The sequence below is a fragment of the Pleuronectes platessa genome, chromosome 7, assembly GCF_947347685.1.
Source record: "Pleuronectes platessa chromosome 7, fPlePla1.1, whole genome shotgun sequence".
In the NCBI taxonomy this organism is placed as follows: Eukaryota; Metazoa; Chordata; class Actinopteri; order Pleuronectiformes; family Pleuronectidae; genus Pleuronectes; species Pleuronectes platessa.
Window position 1 is genome coordinate 25859027 of NC_070632.1, and position 23753 is coordinate 25882779.

Genomic DNA, 23753 nt, shown 5'->3' on the forward strand with positions numbered 1-23753 from the left:
TTTTCTTAATTAAGTTTAATTTTGACAATGAACTGAGCTACGTTCTTGCAGCCAAATTGAAAGCTAGATCAACGTCTTAAACGAGAATACATGCAATAGGGCAAGAACACATTCAAGTGACTGGGGTGACGTCTAATGTTTCTAAGTGCGCAAAAACACACACGTGAACGTTAATTTGTCAAATCAGCATCGTATCAGGCCAGCATGATAAAACCAGGAGCCGTGACATATTAACGTGACGTTCCCTCACGTTACCGTTCAACATATGGACACTGTACAGGGAGCCGCTGCAGAGGGGCTGAAGAGCCGCGGGTTGCGGCCCCTGGCTCCGGAGAAATAATGACTTGTTTTACTGCTCCGCCATTAAAGAGATGCGGAAGTCAAAGCATTTGTCGCGCCGCACATTCACCCTCCCGTTCGCGCGCCCCACTTGTTATGTCTCCGTCCGGTTGCGCCAGATAATTTCCAGATTTTACTCCGCGCATCTTTCTTTTCAATAAGCCGAGGACGGTCGGCAAGATCCATGTCTCCACTGAGATCACTCGCTGTGAGTGAGGGCCGCCTGCATGTGTGAGAGCTGGCAGCCCCGCCCCTCGCAGTCTGCATGCAGAGTGACTGGGAGCGGAGCAGCGAGTGCGCTCTGATTGCTGCTATTTCAATGAAGTACCGGTACTAAAAATATGCAAAACCGTATCGTTTTTAACGTAAGGGTACCGCGGTACCTTTCTAGTACCGGTACACCGTGCAACACTACATGGACACCAACATTCAGACTTTTGTTTTTCTGTTATGGTATTTAGCGGTGTTTTTAAGTGAATTCCTGTCATTATTATTATTCTTACAGAGCATAGTCTGATTCTGACTCACGTCAATAGTTCCACTATTTCCTTACATTCAATGTTCTTCCCCCAGTTAAAAAATGCCCAATGTGAAATACTTTAAGGTATGATACTGTATGCACCCTTTTGGTTTTTTATTATCGCAACTCCTATACATTTTTCCATTTTGGCGGTAGTTGCTGTATGTCGATGTTGCAAAATGCTGTGAAAACATCAAGAGGACGTTATAATACAATTAGGTTGTTTACAGATCAACATAATTGGGCTAAGATCAGAAAACTCCACATGTCTCACTTTGATAATGATTTATTGAAGATATTATGACCATATTCAGGTGAGGGTATTCAGGAAATGTTGTTTACATGGCAGTATCTTATTCACACTACTGACTTAATCAGGTTAATAATAGACTATTTGTGGCCATGAAAACTTAGTCTGTGTAATCCTTTTATTTTCTTAAGTGGAAAATGAAGAGAGAACCTGGATCATATTTATTTTGCCGCTCCCTTGGTTTCCCAGGTGCTGTTGTGGAGGACAAACTTTGACACCAAATCCTACCAGGAGGTCCTGCAACAACACAGCCGGAGGTCCACCCCTGATCCCCCTCCCCACCTCACCGACATCCACCCCAGAGTACCCCACCTTCATCACCCGCAGTCCACAGCCATTCAGGTCAGTTCAATTTGACTTAACATCACAATTCATATTCATAGTGTCTTGTTATCTCCGCCAAAGAGGTTATTTTTTCACCCCTGTCTATTTGTTGCTTGGTTAGTTGAATCCGTGTACCATTCGTTATTCATAAATGAATAATGAAATAGTGACTTGTTTATTAACTTTCAGATTTTGGTTTTCTAATTGAATATGAAAAGAACGAATGATACACGGATTTGGTTGGTTTGTAAGTTGGTTTGTTGGATTTTTAGTAAAATTACCCCAAAACTACTACATTACATTACATTTCATTTAGCTGACGCTTTTATCCAAAGCGACTTACAATAAGTGCATCAAACCCGAGGGTACATACCAAGGACGACAAGAATCAAGAAAGTACAATTTCTTCAAAATAAAGCAAAACTACAAAGTGCTATAAGTAAGTGCCATTTAAGTGCTACTAAAGTGTTAGTTTCAAAAAGTTGTTAGTGTTTTTTTTTTTTTTTTTTTTTTTTTTAATTCAAGGTAAAGTCGGAAGAGGTGTGTTTTTAGTTTTCGGCGGAAGATGTGTAAACTTTCTGATGTCCGGATGTCAATGGGGAGCTCATTCCACCATTTAGGAGCCAGGACCGCAAACAGTCGTGTTTTTGATGACAACAAATTACAGGCAAATTACCTTGAAACTTGGTGGAAGGATGAGGTTTGAGTTGGCCAGCATGCCCACAATCACACTGTTGTGATTGGCCGAGTAGGATATGTCGGACTCCGCTGTCACTCTACCTAGCTTTGTAGAGGAGCCTATCAGACTAGCCACTAGGCGTTTGCATTCGGCAAATGGAAGGGCACTGTGATGTCACATGACATCATGATGATGCAGATTCATCAGCTGGACGACTGATGAGGTTTTCAGCACCTACAGTGTTTTCTGTGGTGGAGAAGAGTTCTCTTTACTTTTACTTTGTGCTTTTTAACTTAACCTATTTAAGACACGAGAGTAAAGAAAAACCTATGAAACCCTATAAATCATACGTCTCCTTTAAAGCTCTTCACCTATTCATCCTTCTACTGTACAGATAAAAAGCATCTGGTAAAGGTAACCTGATCTGGTATTCATTTGACATTCCTCTCATATCATCTGTTTTCAGAGTATTTTGTCGAAGAGAAAGAAAGAGCTGTTCTCTGATGGTTAAAAGTGGAGAAGCTGTGAAATTTCTTTATCTCCACAGATCAGTCAAACACTGGCAGACACACGGTCAGCTGACCCACATGTCATAGAGTTGGGCCATGCTGTTCACAGCACCATGGTAAGATTGCATTACTAAATCTTAACTTACACAGTTTCAAGAAGACAAGCCAAATTCCTAATCATACTTTGGATAGTTATTCAGGGTACTTGGGGGGGGGAATATTTATTATCACAAATGTGTGATTGCATAGAGAGAATGGCAACAGAAATGTGGTTTCTTGAGGGTAAACACATGTTAAGAGGACTAATGACTTGGAGATCTTACAGCAGTTACACAATATGTAACATAGAACAGTTAAAGGAATATTTCATCCAAAAATGAAAATTCACTCATTATCTACTCACCACTATGGGGGGGGGGGGGGGGGGGGGGGGGGGGGGGTGAAGTGTCCACAAAAAACTTCTGGACTCTCAGGGAGTGAACTTATTTAGAGTCCAATACAACTGAAGTCAATGGTGAGTCCTTCATCAGAGGTAATAAAACAACAGAAAAACCAACACATGCCTCCATACTGCTGCAGTGGTGTCATCAAAGTGTCCACTTTTAGGGGAAATGAAATGAAATGGAAATCTTATGTCCCTGAAAATTACTCTTTCGTACCTTTTTACATTAATGTTTACAGAAACGTTGTGTTTATTTGGTGAAAGGCTCATATGACCACCAGGTGGCAGTGCAGACCAGTCAGTCTTATGTCAGACCATCTTGCTAAAGCTCTGAAAGCTGCCTGAGGGAACAACAAACTCACATGACTAGCACAGTGTCCGTTCTAATCCTGCCTGTTCTCTTGTCCTGTGTTAATGCTCCAGAGCTACTTCAGAATTATTCCTCGTCATTAGTGACAGTAGAACGGTTTTACAATATACTGTCACTTTAATTGTTTGTGTGCTGGACGTTGTGTACAGAGCTTTTAGGATAAAAAAATTTGCAGAGTGAAGTTAGAAAACTTATCCTACCTGGTTTATCAGCAGAGAAGATTTTATGTAAATTTTATTTTATCAAATAAATTAAGGGAATTTTCTCTATTACTGTTCACTTTTTTTTAAAGCCACCTACTTGTAATTGTCTTCACCCAGCAAACTCGTAAGTCCACTCTGTGTGTTGCCTAATGGTTCCTCTGTGGGGTCCTTTTTTGTTGCTCTGGGACGTGACCAGGTCTTGAACTTGAATAGTGAGTTTGCATTATGTTGCCGAGGAAAATCCTGGGTGTAAATGAGTGCTATCCGCTTACTCCACTCATGCAGATCTTGGATAACCAGGTCGAAACATACGATTGATATAGGTGGGTCTTCATGTACAGATTAACTTAGTATTGGGGAAAAAAACATGCTGTCACAGAAGTTCATGAACTTACTCAGAGATGTTGCATAGAATTTTCAAGGGGGTTTATATGTGAGTGGTTTGGAAGCAAGGTCGTGTGGTCTGTCAACCAGAGCCATATAAGGGACTCAAGAGTGCTGTAAACTACACCAGAATTTGTTGTGTAGTGGCACAAGGGAATTTCAGTGGCATGAAATACAATTTTCCTCTCTGGCATCTTAGAAATGTCCCATCACATGCGGCTGTTCCTTGGTGTGGTTCATGAGTAGTTGGAATGGAATCAGGAGCCTGTCTCCACAGACTTTATAATGAATTACCGCCCTCTACTGTTGTAAACAAGAACATCAGGACATTACATGTTAAAGCAGGGGATCACAAAATACTTCATAACAAGAAATAGAATACTCATGTGTATGTGATGTATTGCCTTCTCTGCTTTATGCACTTAATGATTAATGATTCATAGTAATATTTGTATTTTATGTCGACACCCTAAGTACACACATGTGTAGGGTTAGTGTGCTTGTGTTTGTTGTGTAAATTCATTAGCAGATGAATGTAGATTTGGGAAAAAAATTCTCTTTCGCTGTAGATCTTATTTCTTAAGAGAAATGGAAAGGATAATTTAATCAGGCATGGGCAGGTTGATTAGTGTGCTTTGTATTCAGCCGATTAATGCAAAAGGCAAAACACATAAGTACAGATGCCTCACACCCACAATTCTCAGCAGTTGAGCTACACGGTGTGTTGTGTTATACATAGTGTATGTATTGTTTAACTGTACTTTGGGAGAAGCAAAAGACACCGGCCCACTCATATGTACAAGCTATACCTTAGAGTTTTTAGAGTTTTTAGAGTTTTTAAATTAACATTTAATGATTAATAGTGATATTTGTACTTTAGGCACATTTTCTTTTGGACATATTGTGATTTTCCTTAAGGGCTGTGTCTTTATGAGACTCTTAACTCACAGTCAGGTTGTGTCTTTTCAGTTCACTGCAAAGTTGACACACTAATGTAAGGTCATGGTTATGATCTTTAAAAAAACAGCTTCACACTTAGATTGAACAACCAAAAGTTTGTTTTAATGTTCTCCTTATCAATTTTTTATTGTAGGACAAATGTAGAAACATTTTGTCTTTACAAATTATGCCTCCTTTTGTTGTGGAATTTTTTGTAGCATGGCACCCTGCTTCTCTTAGTGTCTCCATTCCTGCGGCTGGTTGCTGTGTGGGGGGAAAGCCATGAATGGACCCATCCAAGTAGAAGTAATTTAGAGTGAGGATGGCCAAGTCAGATAAGTGGTTTGGATTCAGAGTCCAGAAAAACCCAAGACCACAGAACACCCATTCATGACTTGAATTATCCAATGGAGGTGTGTAGATGAATGCAGGGAACTAACTTTAACCATCAGAGGGATGGTTTTAATGTAATAGATCATTTTATGTAAATAGTTTAAAGTAAACATCTACAAAGTAAGTGTAATACATTAGTAAATCAACATAGGTACGAATAAGTAAAGCTTGGAGTTTGAGTTTAAACATCAAACTGGAAGAGCTGACATACAGGAAGTGTCAAATATATAGCAGTTTAAACTTAAAGGAGAAGAAGCAGTTGGTTGTCATGAGCAATGAATCCCACCATGGCTCAACAGATTTTGAAAATAGCGGCACCCACAGAAAAGATGACAACAACATTTGGAGGCAAATTAGCAACAGAGTCATTTGCAGACAACCAAAAAGGTTGAGTTTCGTTGCATAAACTATCTGGCTGTTTTCTGCAGGGCCCTAAAAATCTATAAAAAAAACCTAAAATAACATAATCTGAATCCTTAAATATGTTGAGATATAACATACTAGGTCTACAACATATTTAGGTAGGTCGTATTTATCCTTACGCTGTTGCACTAAGAGAAACCTGCAGAACCTGTGTGTATTACACAGGTTCTTTCTTTACCGTATGAAAAAACGTAATTCTGTCAGACAACTCACGTTTGATCATGTAATATATTTATTACAACAGATTTAGTGTTTGGCGTCTAGGCTCCAACTTAATCACTCCCCCATATGATTACACAGGAATGATGGGAGTGATGAGCAAATACTTGTAACCCCCCGTTGGAGCCTACAGGTGGATGCTGGGCCTACAGGTGGATGCTGGGGTGGTGGAGGGACTGTAGCAACAGGTAGCCATACTGCAGCAGCAGTGCGAGCAAGAGGGGTTGATGGGAAATGTCTCTCTGGTTAAATAGACCACCTGATAAGGTGGGTGTGTATTATAGATGGTTGTGGAGATTGAGGTATATCACATGATGTATGTCACATGATGTATGTCACGTGATTGGCGCAGCGCAGCTCGAGTTGCCTGCCAGAACTAGCTCGCAGGCGTCGCCATATTTTTGGCATTTTTTGACTTAACATCACAATGTAGTCAAAAGCAAGCTCTCGCTCAGATTTTGCTCCATCTCATCCTTGTTCTCTCTATTTATTGTTCTCCTTCCTTTGTGGTGTTGATAAAAGAACATGTCATTGCTCCCTGTATGAATCGCCCAAAAGGAGGGAGAGAGAGGGAGAGAGAGGGAGAGAGAGGGAGAGGGAGAGAGAGAGGGAGAGAGAGGGAGAGAGAGAGGGGGAGAGAGAGAGAGAGAGAGAGAGAGAGGGAGAGAGAGGGAGAGAGAGAGGGAGAGAGAGAGGGAGGGAGAGAGAGGGAGGAGAGAGAGAGAGAGAGAGAGAGAGAGAGAGAGAGAGAGAGAGAGAGAGAGAGAGAGAGAGAGAGAGAGAGAGAGAGAGAGAGAGAGAGAGAGAGAGAGAGAGAGAGAGAGAGAGAGAGAGAGAGAGAGAGCCCCAGAGAGAGAGCCCCAGAGCCCAGGCCCCCTGGGGGCCCCAACCAGGCAGCCGTAGCTCTAATAATAGACTTGCTGGAGTTCTGCCTGCCTGACTAGCTCTCTGGAGTAACACACAGTTAATACATGTACATCAATTTCCTCCTCTCCACAAATAGAGAGACAAACGCTGGTTCGTTAGTACATCAGCCAATGTGTGAGTGCATTGGCTAATATGATAATATGAGTGTGTTGGTGTTAAAATGTAAAGCATGCACACAGAGACTCATTTGTGCACACCCAGCCCTTCTCCTTGCCTCCTGTAAGCTGTGTCTATGGATGTGTGTGTGTGTCTGTTCTTAGATGTGTGTTTGTGTGGTTAACTATAGTTGTGCCTCCTCTGAAGATGTACGTAAACACTTCGCAGGCATATGCAGAAAAGGGTTTTATCAGTAAACCCAGGTTGCAGATGAGCTGATGCGCACACCTCCAAAACACGTTGTGGAGACCTGTGTCTTTAAGGAAGCTGATCATACAAGATTAAAAAAAACACATCTCCCATGTATATTTACTTTCTATGGACGAGTGAGTGAGTTGTGCATGTGTCAGCGGTTATGTGAATTTACAAAGTCATATGTATTAGTCTGTGTGCGTTTACAGTCTGTTGATGTGTGTCCACGAGTCACTGTGTGTGTGAGGGTCATTCCTGGTTAGATTGGTTCAGAGTAGGGAGCCCCCAGTGCTACTCGTCCTGTCAGTTATCATCACCCGATTTCCATCACAGGGAACCTCTCCTCTCTTCTTACTCTCCTCTTCTCATCCTCTCCTCTTCCCTTCTGGTCATTTCCTCCTCCTTCCACTGTGGTTGATGTCCTCAGAGTGCTTTCCCTTCCGCCCTTCGCCTGTGTTTCCCCTTCATCGCCCTAATGGGTCCAAGCGTGGGCGGAAACAGAGAGAGAAGGAGTAGGAGAGCCTGACAGACAAACTTAGAGATGTTATGGGAGATGCAAATGACCTGAGGTGGATACGTGGGCGGCATGATGGGGAGGCCCCTGCACTAGAGGTCCTGCTACACCTTTGTGTCCTTAATCTAGGGCAGTGCCCCTTTTATCACTTTTTTCTACTTTACTTTTTTACTTCAGCGGTATTGAACTTATCTATTCACAATGTTGTATTTTAATCATGTTATGGAAAGAAATCAGCTAATAATAATATAACTAATATACAAACAACCAAATCAATATGCTTTGTTTTAATCATGCAAACTTGGAGAAAACACAGTGAAAGCAAATACAACACATCAGGTGTTCGGTAAGTTTGTTTGACCCCTTTCTATCTTTCTTCTGCTATGAGCCATTAAGCTCTGCAGAGAGCTAGCAACACCAGCAGGACTCAGTATTTCTGAATGGCGGGTTATCAGAAAACACAATGCCATTGTAGAGCGGACAGAGGCTCAGGGTTGTGCCCTTGCTCCCCATTGACATTGCAGAGCTGTGAGAGACACACCAGTTGCCATAAAATGACATCGCATTTATTCCAGTGTCCTTCCGGCACTAAACCCTTTCATCCCCGACCTTGGAATCCACTCTGGATAACAGATCCGTCTTTAAGCACATATAAATAAACAAACAGAAGTTGTAATGGTTACATTGTGATACAAGCCAAATTTCGTTCTGATAATCATGATAGTGGCTCAAAATGAGGTTTCAGGGAGCCCGACAGGTCAGTGATCCAGATTGCACTGGTGCAAAATGAGGTTTGTTGTAATCGAAGGGCTCCACAGGCTCCAGCTGCCACCTGAATAGTTTCCTCCGGTTGGATACTTTTTCATCTAAATGTAATTTCATTTATGGGGGTTCAGAAAGTTGAATAATGTGAATAAACTAATATTAAAGTAAATTGGTATTTTTTAAGTAAATTTACATCCCTTATTAATAGTCTACAATGTGTTTGGAGTAGGACCGCTCTTCTGTTTATGTGGATTCAGCATTATCCCCTGAATAATAAAATTATTATTAATAATAATAATAATAATACATAATTACCTCCACCAAGGAGGTTATATATTCGTCTAAATTTGTTTGTTTGTTTTAAATGGTAAATGGTTTTGTATTTATATAGCGCTTTTCTAGTCTTGATGACATTCATACAGTGCACCTATTCGCAGCACTTTGTTATTCTAATTAAGCAGAATTAGGCAAAAAATTACTTAACCAATTTCAATGAAACCTTGTGAAAGTCTGGAATATGAACCAAGGAAGATACCATTCAATTTCTTTTGTCACTTTCTTTAACATTGCATTCATTTGAGTGCGTTTTTCAACATATTCCTTTATTTCTCAGAGAATAATTAATGGATCTTGATAAATCCGGATCTAGTGGAATTAAATGTGGTTCCATGGGGGAGTGTTTTGCTTGGGTGAATGTATGAGCTCTACTGAGTGACATTCTACTTTGCCTCATAGTCACACACATTTGTCTCAATTCTGTTTGGGATGAATTTGGACAAAACTGAAAATGTATCCGTCTTTAACATGTAAAAGATAAATGCATTTATTTGACGATAGCCGTATGAGTTTTGTGCGTGGTTGTCTCTCAAATCGTTCTACAGTCTGTTGTTTGTGTGAGTTGCTCCTCTAGATGAATGGCAGCAGAAATTATGCAATGACACAGACGGTGTCAAGTCCAATGCACTGACGAGATATCAAGTCAGCTGTGAATCACATGCATTGTGGCAAGCGTGAAATGAGGCCAGGGAAGAAAGTGGAAAGTTATAACGTGTGTGTGTATGGTGTAAATGTCTTTATGAGGACCTAAGGGTCCACGTGTATTCATAGAAAAGGAAAAAATCTTCCAAAGGAGAGCTGGTTGTTTTGAAGTTAGGTTTGTCGTGCATCAGTTTAAGTTAAACACAAGTTTTGAGACAAAGTTAGGATAAGGTTAAGGTTAGCTATACATTGTGAAGGGTAAAGGTTAAAGCAGTGTTTCAAAGTAATTCTGTGTGTGTTTAAGAGGTGATTAGATTGCAGAAGGTTAGATTTGGTTTCTTGCGCCATCTCTCGTGTCCCTGCAGACGTGAGCTGTGACGCCAGTTTGACCAGACAAGGTGTCCTGTACCGACAAGCCTGTGTGTGTGCTTGTGGTTACTTTATGTAGGTGTATGTCCTTCATCCTCTGTGAATGATTGTATAATCCTTTGTGTGTCGGACTTGCCATCATTTTTAATGCTTCTTTTCAGGGGCATCCATCAACTGTTTATGTTAAGGCCACGCATGTTTGTGGTATTGCACTGTGTGTACGTGTCTACATTTACTAAGATGGCCTCGCCACCACCCCTCTCGAGCTTCCTGTGCAAGGGAAGTACAGGATATTGGATGGCCTGGAGGTTTAGATGCCAGATTAAAGTGCTGTAGAGGAGAACATGAGTGACAAGACGCAACGGAAATGAGCTAAAGATAGTAACAGCTCCGGGGGGGGGGGTCACTTTCCATCAGGACACAGGCACCCAGAGGCTGCATAACACCCTCACATGTGTGCCCGAACGGAAACACCACACTCTGGTACAGTCAGGAAAACACGCTCATGCACACTTAGTCCAATGCACATTCATTCATACTTTATTCTACAACACTGACTGTCACTTTAGTCACTCACAAACCCTCCCACAGGCCAAATCTGATAAACATAAACGTGCAGGCATACCTGATATGACAATTATAATGTGCATAATCTTGATATTACTTTGATAAAAACACCAAACCTAATGACTTCATGTAATGTAAAATAATCAGTCATAGAGCCGCACACTTAGAATCAAGCCAATGTTAGGAAACCAAAGTAAATGCACTTGACAGTTTCTGAGGATGTTGTGTAACGCAAACATTACACAACGCCTCCTGACCATCCGATGGCCCCACTGACAGCAGAGTCAAAGCGGAAACCAGTCTCCAGACACCGCACATGTTCTGTAGCGCTGTGTTTTGCTGGGAGATTCCCCCAAGCAGCTTCGGTCTCCTTAGTGCTCGCTGGCCTGCAAGTGTCCAAAAACTTGATCTTCCTCATCAAAAATAGAAGAGGAGGGCAAGCCTTATTACTAATTCAGGAGGATTCTCTCTTCGGATTCCCGGCTGCCCCCCCCCCCCCCCATCACCGTTCCTGTCTCTCTCCTTTCTCTCCTTGTCTAACTGGTGTCTCTTTATCTCAACCTTACGAAGCAATGACTAACAGGAAACAGGTGCTTACCTGAGGCCCTTGCCAACACTCTGCTCATCAGGAGAATATTTATTTTATGCTCTTGGATGTTTTGGGAAAACATTTTTGCAGAGCAGGTTAGAAATATAGGGTTGGTACTTTGTGTCTGAAACTGTTTTTGATCTCATTCCTCAAAGTACGGGTAAACTCAGGACCCAATTCTCCATACTTTACATGCAGGGCATGTCAGGCCATATTTAAATAGGACCTACAGGTAAAGTCCAGAGAATTGGCTATGGAGTTTACCGGTAGTTGGCCTTTCACACATGCACAACGTTAGGTTTACTGCACAGACTCGTTCAAAACAGCATCAAATCTTTTGGATTTCTCAGGAGCGAGGTGGAGCAGCCGGTTGCAGCAGACAGACACTTGATATATTCTGAATGAATATGCGGAGTAGAGGTTAGACCAGACATGGGCAAGGTACGGCCCGTTGGGCTTTTTAATCTGGCCCGCCGAACTTTTCCCAAACTTTTTTTAATATTTTTTTTTAAACTAACAATTTAGTAGCACTTAAATGGCACTTACTTATAGCACTTTGTAGTTTTGCTTTATTTTTTAAGAATTTGTACTTTCTTGCTTCTTGTTGTTCTGGGTTTGCACCCAGAACGAGTGGGTTGAATGCACTTATTGTAAGTCGCTTTGGATAAAACCGACAGCTAAATTAAATTTGACCGGGAATTTGGTGTATAGGGTTCATGATGTCCCTTCACTTTTTCACTTTGCCCTGTGAGCCCTTCTGTAAAATGAGCGGATCAAGGAAATGAAAAGTGGACAATAAGTGCCGAGGGACAACAAAATACTTTTTCACTGAAGTCCAATCGAAGGCTGTATGCCTGATATGCCGAGAAACTGTTGAAGTTTTCAAGGAGTACAACATCAGCCGTCAATTTGCTAAGAAGCATGCTAACTCCTCTAGCAAGCAGTCCTTTCATGTAATGATTTTTCCATGTCATTTATATTAGTTCACAAAAACACTCCATCCATCTGGTCCTGGCCCGGCCCCTCTGTCAAATTTTAGAACCCATTGTGGCCCGCGAGTCAAAAAGTTTGCCCACCCCTGGGTTAGACACATTTTTTATGACACAGTTTTTGAAAGAAATAGAGAACAAATTTAGGTTGATGAACGTAAAGTAATGTAAGTGTAGCACTTGTCTGGACTAGTATTAGAAAAAAAAGCACAAAATATCTACCTAGATTCTTAAGAGAGGTAGGCTTATGTCAAAGAACAAGTTGAACTAATGAACAGTTTATTGATTCAGATTCAGTCAAGGAACAATCACAATATAAAACAGTATAACGTAAAAAAATGAATATAATATATGATTCTTATAAAATAACTGTCCTTTCAGTGTGTGTGTGTGTGTATATATACAGTTCACAGGATAGTGTGTGCTTGCAGATTCAACGATTCCGTTCTGGTCCGGGTCTTTATGTCTCTCGATAAACGATCAGGTTCGATCTGGATCATTCAGTTGGTCACACTGCATCCAAGATCTGGGTTAGCTCGCCATCTCAGCATTCGGATTCTTCTGGTGTTCATAAAAAAACAATCGGAGTTTCCAGAATTAGATTACTGTATGTAATCACTTTGTACATCACTCTAAAGTTGTACGTCTTATCCGGAAGCTTCTCTCTCTACTGGTATAATGAGAAAATCTCAGGAGAAAAAAAGGGTTTCTTATTGGTGGGGAGTACATTGAACAAAACGCATAGTGCGCCCCCTTTTGGTGGGGAGTTTTACTACACCTGAGGTTAGTAGCCTTAATTTCATGAGGGTTACACCCTCCCCCCTTGACTCTGCATGAGTCCCTTCATGCTTAACTAGGTTTCAGTTTAGAAGACACTAAGAGGGGAAATATCATAATCATTGATAGTTTCAATGAAGAGACTTCTTAGCAAAGGAGATTAAGGGTTTTCCTAGTTCAGGGTAGTGAAAACGACTAGGGGGTCGACGTGGCCGCTCAGGTCTGCGTCTAATGTCAGTTGTTTCTTCACGTGTCACATGTTCACTCTCTGGTCTTGGATCAGACTCTGATTGAGTATTTTCTTTGTCAGTGTTTTGACTCACTTCTGTGTCAGTTTCTTCTCCATGTATCTCTTGGATTTCCAAAGAAGCATCCTTTTCATCAGCATCCTTAGCTGGACTCTCATTTCTCTCCTCCAGCAGATCCTTTTTAGTAGGAGGTTCATCTGTGACATCCCGTGGGGGTATATCCACTTCAGTAGGTTCAGAGTTCATATCTGGAGGTTCCTCCGCTTCAGACACTACAGGAGGCATCTCGGGAGGTTCTACTGGCAGGGTCTCGTCTGCAGTGGGTACACCCTGAAGCTGGGGCCTCGATGATTGGACTTGTATGGGGTAGACCGGCAAGTCATCCTCAGAGTCAGAGGTTTCTACAAAGTGTTGTGGTGGACTATGTCTTGTTCTAGGCCGTTGAACTTTCGGCTTGTCAGCTTCGACGTCCTCAGGTTCAAACAGGTCACCGCAGGAGAGTAGGAGATCCCTATGTAGGGTTCTGACAGGACCGTCTCCATCTATTGGCTGTACTTTGTAGACAGGTAGGTCTCCTATCTGTTTCAGGACTTTGTACATATTGGACTCCCACTTATCCGCCAGCTTGTGTTTGTTCCGTAGGCGCACATTTCTTACAAGGACTTGGTCGCCTTCTTGTAGTGTTGACTCTCTGACAGTCCTGTCAAAGCGGCGTTTGTTCCGATCAGCAACCTTCTGTGAGTTCCTTTTGGCTATCTGGTAACTTTCTTCGAGCCGTGCTTTCAGGTTTCTCACATACTGGGAGTGAGTCTTAGGAGTGTTACTCCCTATGGGCAAACCGAACGCAAGGTCCACGGGGAGTCGAGGCTGGCGCCCAAACATGAGTTCATATGGGCTAAACCCTGTGACATCATTTTTAGTGCAGTTATAGGCATGTGTTAGGGGTTTCACATAGTCACGCCAGTGGCTTTTCTTCTTCTCAGTTAACGTTCCTAACATGCTAAGCAACGTCCGGTTAAATCTCTCAACAGGGTTTCCCCTGGGGTGATAGGGCCTGGTGCGAACTTTGGTGATGCCGACTAAGATACAGAGTTCTTTAATGAGCTGAGACTCAAAATCCCTACCTTGGTCACTTAGTAGGCGCTCTGGAAAGCCGTAATGAACTAAGTACTGCTCCCACAGGGCTTTTGCGACTGTTGTAGCTTTCTGATCTTTTGTGGGTATTGCGATGGCGTACTTAGTAAAATGGTCAGTGATAACTAAAATATCCTTAGTATTGTGACTGTCGGGCTCCAAAGATAAATAGTCCATGCATACCAGTTCCATAGGGCGAGTTGTCTGGATATTCACGAGAGGTGCTGACTTTTCAGGCAGTGTTTTCCTTCTGACACAACGCCCGCATGTTTTTAACTTGTGCTCTACATCTACAGCCATCTTCGGCCAATAGAATCTTGAACGAACTAAGTCTAGTGTTCGGTCCAGACCCATATGTCCCCTATTGTCATGGAGGCACTGGAGAATGGTAGATCGCATGGACTTGGGAACCACAAACTGGTAAGTGGTGTCATTCTGAAGTTGACGGATTCTGAACAACAGGCCATCTCTCATTTCCAGCCGCTTCCATTCTTTAAGCATCAACTTCAGCTCCAAAGATTCAGGGTTGAGGTTATGGTTCGTTCCATCTCCGGACTCCAACAGCTTGACGACTTGTCCAACGATAGGATCAGATCTCTGATGGTGTTGAAGTTCTTCTTCACTATATGCAGGTATTGTGGGACTACCTAGAGCTCCAACATCTTCATAGACGTCAGGCACCGCATCAGCGTGAAGAGCGAGGGATTCTACTAAGGTGATGGAAGGGAATTGTGTTTCAGCCTCGCTCAACAGGTGGCGATGACACAAGGCATGAACTGCGTCAGCTGTCAGGTATTGTTGTTCAGGATCGGGGAATGAAGATAGATGGTGTGATGCGAATTGCTTTATCCATTCCCTTTCCTCAGCAGATTCTTGATCCTCTTCCAGACCATCATGAGGCCGTCTGGAAAGGCCATCAGCATCCTGGTTACACCTTCCAGCGCGGTATCTGATGTTAAAATTGAATGTAGAAAGCGCTGCTAACCAGCGGTAGCTGGCGGCATCCAGTTTCGCTGATTTCAGTATATACGTCAACGGATTGTTGTCTGTTATAACCGTGAATGTGTTTCCGTATAAGTAATCGTGAAACTTTTCACCGATAGACCACTTTAATGCAAGGAATTCCAACTTGTGGGCTGGATATCGTTTTTCACTTGGTGAAAGCCCTCGGCTTGCATAAGCAATGACTCGCATTTCACCTTCTTGTTCTTGGTAAAGAGCTGCACCTAAGCCATAAGTGCTTGCATCCGTATGGAGAACATAGGGTGTCTTCGGATCCGCAAATCCAAGCACAGGTGCAGAGGTGAGTTTTTCAATGACTGTTTCAAATGCTCTTTGGCATGCAGGCGTCCATCGATGCGCAAAGGGTTCCTTGATGTTGAAGTAGACTTCAGAGCAAGACTTTGCGTTTTTGCCCTTCTTGTACGGTGGATAGCCCTTTGTGAGGTCGTTCAGAGGCTTGACGATGTTTGAATAATCCTTGACAAAACGGCGATAATAGCCTGCAAAGCCTAAGAAAGACTTGAGTTGCTTCAGAGTTTGAGGTCTAGGCCATGTTCTTAGAGCGCTGGCCTTCTCAGGATCTGTCTCGACTCCTTCACTTGAAACAATGTGTCCCAAGTAACGAACTGAACTTTGGAAGAAACGGCATTTAGATGGGGAGAGCTTGAGGCCATATTCTCTTAACTGTTGAAGGACTTTTAGCAGTCGGGCTTCGTGCTTCTCAAGTGTGCTGGAAAACACTATGACATCATCCAAAAATACCAGTACTTCTTTCAGGTTAAGGCTTCCCATACATCGCTCCATTAACCTTTGGAAGGTACTGGGAGCATTCGTTATTCCCTGGGGCATGCGGTTGAACTCGTAAAACCCCAAGGGACACACAAAAGCAGTCTTTGTTTTGTCACGTTCTTCCATTTCAATCTGGTAATAACCCGACTTGAGATCCATTACTGAAAACCATTTTGATCCGGCAAAGGCAGAAAAGGCTTCTTCGAGGTTTGGGAGTGCATAGGCATCTCGGATAGTCAGTGAATTTAACTTCCTGTAATCCACACACAGACGTACGTCTCCATTTTTCTTCCAAACCACTACTATTGGAGAGGAGTATGGCGATTCGGATTCACGGATAACTCCTGCGTTGAGTAGTGTTTGCAAGTGTTTCCTCACAGCTTCATAGTCGTTTGGGTGTATTGGTCTAGACCTTTGCTTGAAAGGTGTTTCGTCTTTCAAGTTTATATGATGTCTCACCTTAGACGAGTGCCCAAAGTCCAAGTCATCCTGGGCAAAGACGTCAGCATAAGCCTTAAGACTCTTTGTTACTCTATCTTTCCACTCTTGAGTGAGAGAAGAATCAGCAAAGTCAAACATGAGATCAGAATCTTTGGTTTCACTGGCTGGCTTAGCGTTGACAGCACAGCATTTCACATTGTGGATGTCTCTGGGTGAGGCAGATAAGTTTTCGTGGATCACATCAGGAGAAGATAACTCGGCAATGACACAGTGGGAGGGGAGTGTTATGTCGTGTTCAGCTTCATTTCTAACCCACACGTGTAGCTTATGAGGGTGTTGTTTGGGCAAAGTGACAAGGCAGCACTCCACAAGAATTCCTCCAGGAAGGGCGGATATTGTTGGCTGTTCAGTGACCGCACACTCACTGACGATGTTAGCTTTGACAAACCCTTCTAAAAGGACTCTTTCTTGAGCTGGTATAACTTGTGGCACTTTCCCTTTGAGAGTCATTCCAATCCTCCCTGTGGAGTTTGCATTTCTCCTGAGCTTGAGTGTTCTGATAATCTGTCTGTAACTGTGGACAGACGACAGGTTATTGGGATCCTGCCCGTGACAATGTTCATCATATAAGACGTCGAGGGCATTCGTCCCAATTAGTACAGGTACATCGCAGCTACTGCGTATATCTGGGATCACAAGTGCTAAAGTGAACACTTCAGGTTCATTTGCAACAAAGTTCTTGGGGAATTTCAGGCTGATAGGCACATTGCCCAAGTATGGAACGTTTTGCCCATTAGCACCTTCAACATCCAGGCCATCTAGTGGTTGAATGGGATATTCAGATAGATGATTTTCATAGAATGAAGTTGAAATTATGGTAACCTGAGACCCAGTGTCTAGAAGACAGTTGCAGTTCACTTTTGACACTTTGACAGTAGCTATGCATTTCTGGCCTATAAGACCTCTGGGGAATGGGGATTGGGTTTCTGTTGAGTGTGATTGAATGGAAGCTTTAGTCAGAGTTCTGGCTTTGGAAAATTTACGTTGGCTTCCAGCCCTTGATAGTCCCACATCAAGGACTGGTTTTAGTTTAACTTCTGTTCGTTCTGTTCTTCATATGCTTGTAATTTTCGTTGGAACTCCCTTCGCTTCCCTTCAACTAGCTCAGGATTTCGCTCATCAATGCAAGACGGAGCCATGTGGCCATCCTTGCCGCACCTGAAACAGTAACCTGGGCGGGGCTTCTTTGTGAGTCTCCATTCTCCTGAGGTGTTGTCCCCAGCAGAGTTCTTGGTTGTGGGCTTTTGTTTCTTAATTTGTTTAACAGGAGTCTGACGTGTGCCATCAATCAATGCAGCTTTAAGTGAAGCCATCTGAGTTTGTAACTCTGCGAGCTGCTTTTCAAGCTTACAAGTGTTGCTCTGGGATGCTTGTTCTGCACTGTTTGCAATATCAGTCTCTTCAGTATAGAAGTCTTCCACTGAATGGACATAAGTCTGCGCTTTGGCTTTTGGGAAACCTAAGTGCTGTTTCATTCGACTAGACTTAGCCGCTTGTCGGTCTTCTTCAGTACGTAGCAAGAGAAGTAATTCTGAAAACGAGGGTGGGTTCTTTTTCTTTTGCTCTAGTTGCAGACTGGTAATTAAGGCATTATTCCAGCAGCCTCTGCAAAACTGCTTAAGGAGCTGCAGTTCTGATTCAGCAGCGGAAATGCCACCTCTCTTCACAACCTTAATCAGGCCTGTCTGCAGTCGCTGCAAGTAGCTGGATGGTTTCTCGCCTGAGTTTTGATTGGTGTTTAGAAAAAAACAATCGGAGTTTCCAGAATTAGATTACTGTATGTAATCACTTTGTACATCACTCTAAAGTTGTACGTCTTATCCGGAAGCTTCTCTCTCTACTGGTATAATGAGAAAATCTCAGGAGAAAAAAAGGGTTTCTTATTGGTGGGGAGTACATTGAACAAAACGCATAGTGCGCCCCCTTTTGGTGGGGAGTTTTACTACACCTGAGGTTAGTAGCCTTAATTTCATGAGGGTTACATAAGTATCAGAAAGTATTTGGTTAAATACCCAGTGCCGGTGTAGTGATTAGGATTAATGGGATTACATGTGATTCCCGCCATCACATAATTTAATATTTTCTTCACTCCTTTCTTTTACCAACATATGATTTTAATTCTGAGCTGTTTGTTTCCCTTCCTGTCACTGTAAGGGCTTCCCTCAGGAAGACCATCCATCCCCTTCTGACCTCCCCTCAGTTCTGACTGTGCCGTCTCAAGTGTACAGAATGCATCCTCAGGGGTTTCTCCTGGGAACCTGCTGACATTCGGTCCATGCAGGAGACTAAAAATAGCTACCCAGGTCTATTACAGGTACCAGGGACACCTGAAAGGCAAATGTGTTGTGTTGTCCACCCTGCTTGCCATTATCCCTGCCTGGAGAAAAGGGGGGTAGCTAGGATGCAAGATGAAAACAGAACTCCAATGAGATAAAGACGAGGAGACATGACATTTTACTATATATATATACTCGTTAGTTCCTGCCAAAAGAAAAAGACAACCAGAAACATTTGTGGTACCCTGCCTTGTGATCAGCTCATGTTTTTTTTATAACTCCTAGGTTGTGAGTTGAATCTATTATCTCATGGAGGGATTGGTCATTGAGTTGAAACTGAAAACAAAAGAATTCAAAATGTGTATTTCATGAAAACAATTTGTTGTTTTCGTTGTAATATTAATCTTCTGCTAAAATAGCACGATTCAACTCAACATTAGAACAAAAATAAGAAAGCCCTTTCATGTCGGCCCAGCTTTATTTGCCAGAACTTCATATTTAAACTAAAAGATGCCATTATGTCAATTTCTTTTTGGGCCTATTCTTTTTGGCAAAGACCCATATTAAAAGCTGTAGGTTACAGTATGTTTAAAATAGTTATATACAAAGTAATTGACATTCATAGATAGATAGTCTACAACTGAAATGTTGTTGACTTTTCAAAGTTGGACAGGCTGAACATTAAGGTCAAATAAGTGTTGTGTATTTAATGTTTGGTTTAGCTGCAGTGGTACACCACCTTTAGACAGTCTGAGGGAGACACTATGTGTGGAAAGGCTACCTTAAAATATGATGCTATTTACTTCCTGAGCGGAGGTAGAGAGGAGGTGCCCCGATGAACTGCGTAGGAAGACCAGACGCCTCTTGGCTCTGCTGCAGGCCCAGCTTATTTCTGTCCTGCTCTTAGGTGAAGAAAAACAAATTATTGATTTTCTAAAAAATGCATGTGTTTTCTTTTTTACCTTCCACTGAGCAGCATGTACCTGAAGACCTTAAGTGATTGGGGCTTAGGTTAGCCAAGACTGGACTGGACTTTCAGGGGACTTTCAGGACTTTTAGGAATGGACTTTTTAATGCTATTTTTAGCGGGGTGGTGGGTTGAACGTTTTCATTTTCTTTGGGAGTATAGTACTGTTAATTTGTTCTCCTAATCGGTGGTCATGCTGTTTGTGGAACACTATTACATAGATTATACTGCTTTGGCTGTATACACTTAATCTATCTAGCTATATTTTTCTCTCAGGAACCATGTGTTTGAGCACTTCCGTTTCTGTGTGGCTGTAAAATGTTGTATACATGTGTCATCTTTGGGCAGATGTGTATGTGTCTCTGTCTGTATATATGTCAATTGCTTATACTTGTGGTGTCACACTCAGATATAAAGTATAACTGTAAAGGGAGGATTACTTGGAAAGAGCGAGGAAAACAAATCCATTTCCACGAGCTGAGAAAGCCACAGGGTCACAGTTTCTTTCCGGCGCTGAAGCTGTAACCTAATACTGCCTTGGTTCTAGGTTAAAGATCATCTCCCCCCCGTTAAGCTCATAGTCCACCTGTTAGGAAGTCATTCATCTCTCTGTTCCCCGGAGAGAGATAACTGGATCCCCAACCTCTGACCGCAGCCCCACTGATGGATGGTTTTAATGGACTTTTATTGTTGATGTATCCACTTTCTTCCGCTGTCTTCTCAAAATCAAATCTGCTCTCTTCGTATCTCTACTCTATTTCATGATTTACCTTATTCCTTAATTTTTAGTGTCGATTTGCCATGTCCATTTCCAAAATATAGTATTACAATGACACTTCTGTTTCGGCAGTTAAGGCCGATATATGCTACTCCGTTTTGACGGACACGGACTCATGGGAACGGCTTCGCGGCCGTGGATCGCCCTCTCTGAGCACCTTGGAAAGCTCTTCGTGAACCTCTGATTATTCTAACTATCCGTCGGCATTTCGGAGAGCCTAGGGATAGCCCTTGGCTGTGATTGGTCCGCTAACAGCATCATTTTAGCACAACGTCATTTTCCGGAATCTCACATTTCCTGGACTGAACGCTTCCTATTTCATTCCCTCCGTCTCCTCTTCTGTTGTTGTTCTCGTCTCATAAAATACGTTACAAGCAAGTCCTCTTCCATGTCAAGCAGCTCCAGCTCCATCAACAGCCTTTGTCTGTTAGTTGCCATCGTTCACTGTGCGTGAGGAAAGCCGGGAGGAGGTAAATAAACAACGTGGACTTCTTCTGCATATATAGAACTCATGAGGTAGGCTTCTCTAAGCTCGTCTTCCGTTGCGCCACCTACTGGTTTGGCGGTGAATTGTTTTGTCCCTGTGAGACTATTTGCTTTTAAAATACAATTTAAAGGAACAGTCTCTAGTTGCATAGTAAAAGTGGAAGGGCACACGGAGCTCTCTATCACTACAATGCTTATACATGTACTGAGATCATAATACATTTACTATATATACTACAAACTGCCTACAGTTTCACCTGTTCATAGATGCTAATAGTCTTCATATGTGCTTGATTTTCTTTATCAAGGTATTGCATTGTAAAAGAAAGTGAAAGAAAATTGGTTGAGTAGTTTTTTGTGTAATCCTGGTTACAGACAGACAACCGGTGAAGAAAACAATCTTTTAGCAAATGGAACAATTAGAACTCCAGTCCCCCCCAAAGCATTGTATATTGTAACTTACAAACATGCCAAATTCTTATTTCTTTGGATACAGAAGACTCCATCAAAATGCATAGTTGTTCAAAAATAAAAATGTGCATTTTGCTGCTGGACACTGCCTCTCGTTGTCCAGTCAGATCCATGTGAACACATATTCCCAGTTACTTTTTTTAAACACTTGGTAAAACACTGAAAGTAAGCTAAGGTGCCTATGTAAATCTGAGTTGACCTTCTTAATATTTAATAGCACATTAGTCAGCTTAAGTACCTTTTTAACTTTATGAAATTGTTCAGGGTTGGAACACAGTAGGAACTGTGCACACAGATTTGTTTGCCCTTTGTTTTCAGACTTTGCTGATACGTTTCTGATCTTTTACTGGGTCTTGTCTTAATCAGATACAAACAGCCAGGGAATGCAGTTTGAATGCCAAAGATGGAATTATGGTCTCCATACAAAACAGCTTTCATATTGTTAGATCCTGAGTACTAAATCTTTTTCTTGTATTAATATTGTTTTTTGGGGATTGTTTGTCAAGGTTCAGATTTAAGATTGTTGGTAAAAGACGCTTAAGTGTTTTGCCCTGGCCGTGAGCCCGGCACATGTGGGAATTTGGCAAAGGTTTGGTCACTAACACAGTCTGTGAGGAGGGGATCAGTGCTGGCCTGAGTTTGCATTGTCTTACAACCAGACAAATAGCAATTAGCAGAGGGGATATTGTGAATGGCAAATGAGTTTCCCACAGGTGCTTTGCAGTCCTTATGGTTTAAGCTTAAGTTCTAAAGCTGATTAGCAGGCATTTGTGTGGCAATGCAGCTCAATCCGATCTCTTATATGGACACCTGCCTGGTTTGCAGTATCCTGTGAGAGCCACAAGCTTTGAAATTGCATCAAATGTTGAAGTGCCCAGGAGGAAACACTTGCACAGTCTGTTGACCTATCCACCTCAGGACAGAGTGGGCTTGAAGGTTTGGCTTGTTTGACGTTAACCCCTGGCCCTTGTGGAGGTGGTGCAATGAAAATGAGAAGAATGGCTCCACAGTTTGAAATGTTTTCCTTGTTTCGCTAATGTTTCCATTGGGTCTCAAGAAGTTCGCCCAGTAGGACCTTTCCTACATCTGCAAAGTCCTCTATAGAGCCGAGCTGTGTGAAATAGTTTTTTCAGCCTGTGCTCGGATGCACACTGTCTTATGTCTTTTCACTTCTCTCTTGAGGGACTAGATGCAGAACCAGGTTCATACTTAAACATCTGATGGTATGTCAATATGTGCAAATGAATGAATCTATTCTAGTCTCACACCCACTGAGAGTTCACATGTATTTGTGTGTGGTAAAGTAGGCCACATCCTGAAAAACCCTCAGTCCAGAGCCGCAGACTTGCTGCTTGTGCAGCCTATAGTATTTAATCATAAAGCTACTTTAGAAGTAAAGGACTTAGTTGACTATAACTTTCACGTCTCAGTCTTGCCGTTTCAACTGTGCACATATTGCGTTCAGTTAATGACTTGCATATTGTTTGGTGATATTCACCGATATGAAAACTTTTATTTTACAGAATAAACAATGCTGAAATTATGTGCTGTAATGTCTACATGTGATGTAAAAAAAAACATTGTTCATTCATGTTTTATATATTTGATGGTATTTAATGTGTTTCAACATTTGTTTGTTGATCATTTTCTTTCCTCCCAAATATTGGTCCGCAATAAAGCTGCATTAGTAGAAGTCTAGTATCTACACTACACTCCTTAGTAGATAATTAAAGTGGAAGTCTGGAAGGTTTTAATCTGGTTGATTTGGGGAACCCTGTAATTACTGTTGGTAGCTGCAAATGTGGTTTAATTTTACAGGTCATAGAATTCTTAGGGCAGCAAAAAAAACTATTGCCATTTAATTAAAGAAGTCAAGCAATAACCTGACCTTCCTGATTTCCTACTGCATGACATGATTCTGTAAACAGCAGGGTAAAGTGAAAAGAGTTGATTACCTCCTTGTCAGATTGGCTCTTCATCTAGCACCTCACTGTGGCTGCCCCTGACGCCTCCATTAAGACATGCTCAGTTTGCATTACCAACAACTTTCGAACCAATCCGATAACATCTGATGATGATGTAGCATTTACCATTCTTATGGAGATTGCTGTTTAAAGAGATTAGCAGTAAATTAAAACAACATTTTCCCCCACAGAATGTCACCACAGACACCGGTTTGCATGTACATAAACATTGCAATACATATATTAGTGGGCCATCAGCT

General features: G+C 42.1%; 1 protein-coding gene across 2 annotated transcripts in view; it reads left to right on the forward strand.

Annotated features, from left to right (window-relative positions):
• Positions 1-23753, forward strand: part of poc1b (POC1 centriolar protein B) — a 56193-nt gene that overhangs the window by 7135 nt on the left and 25305 nt on the right. The window contains exons 9-10 of one of the 2 annotated variants that reach the window (XM_053427337.1): positions 1359-1511; positions 2720-2797. In XM_053427337.1, coding sequence (XP_053283312.1) covers positions 1359-1511; positions 2720-2797 — 231 coding nt within the window. The remainder of the gene's footprint in view (positions 1-1358; positions 1512-2719; positions 2798-23753) is intronic. The other variant, XM_053427338.1, reaches the window with a different exon arrangement.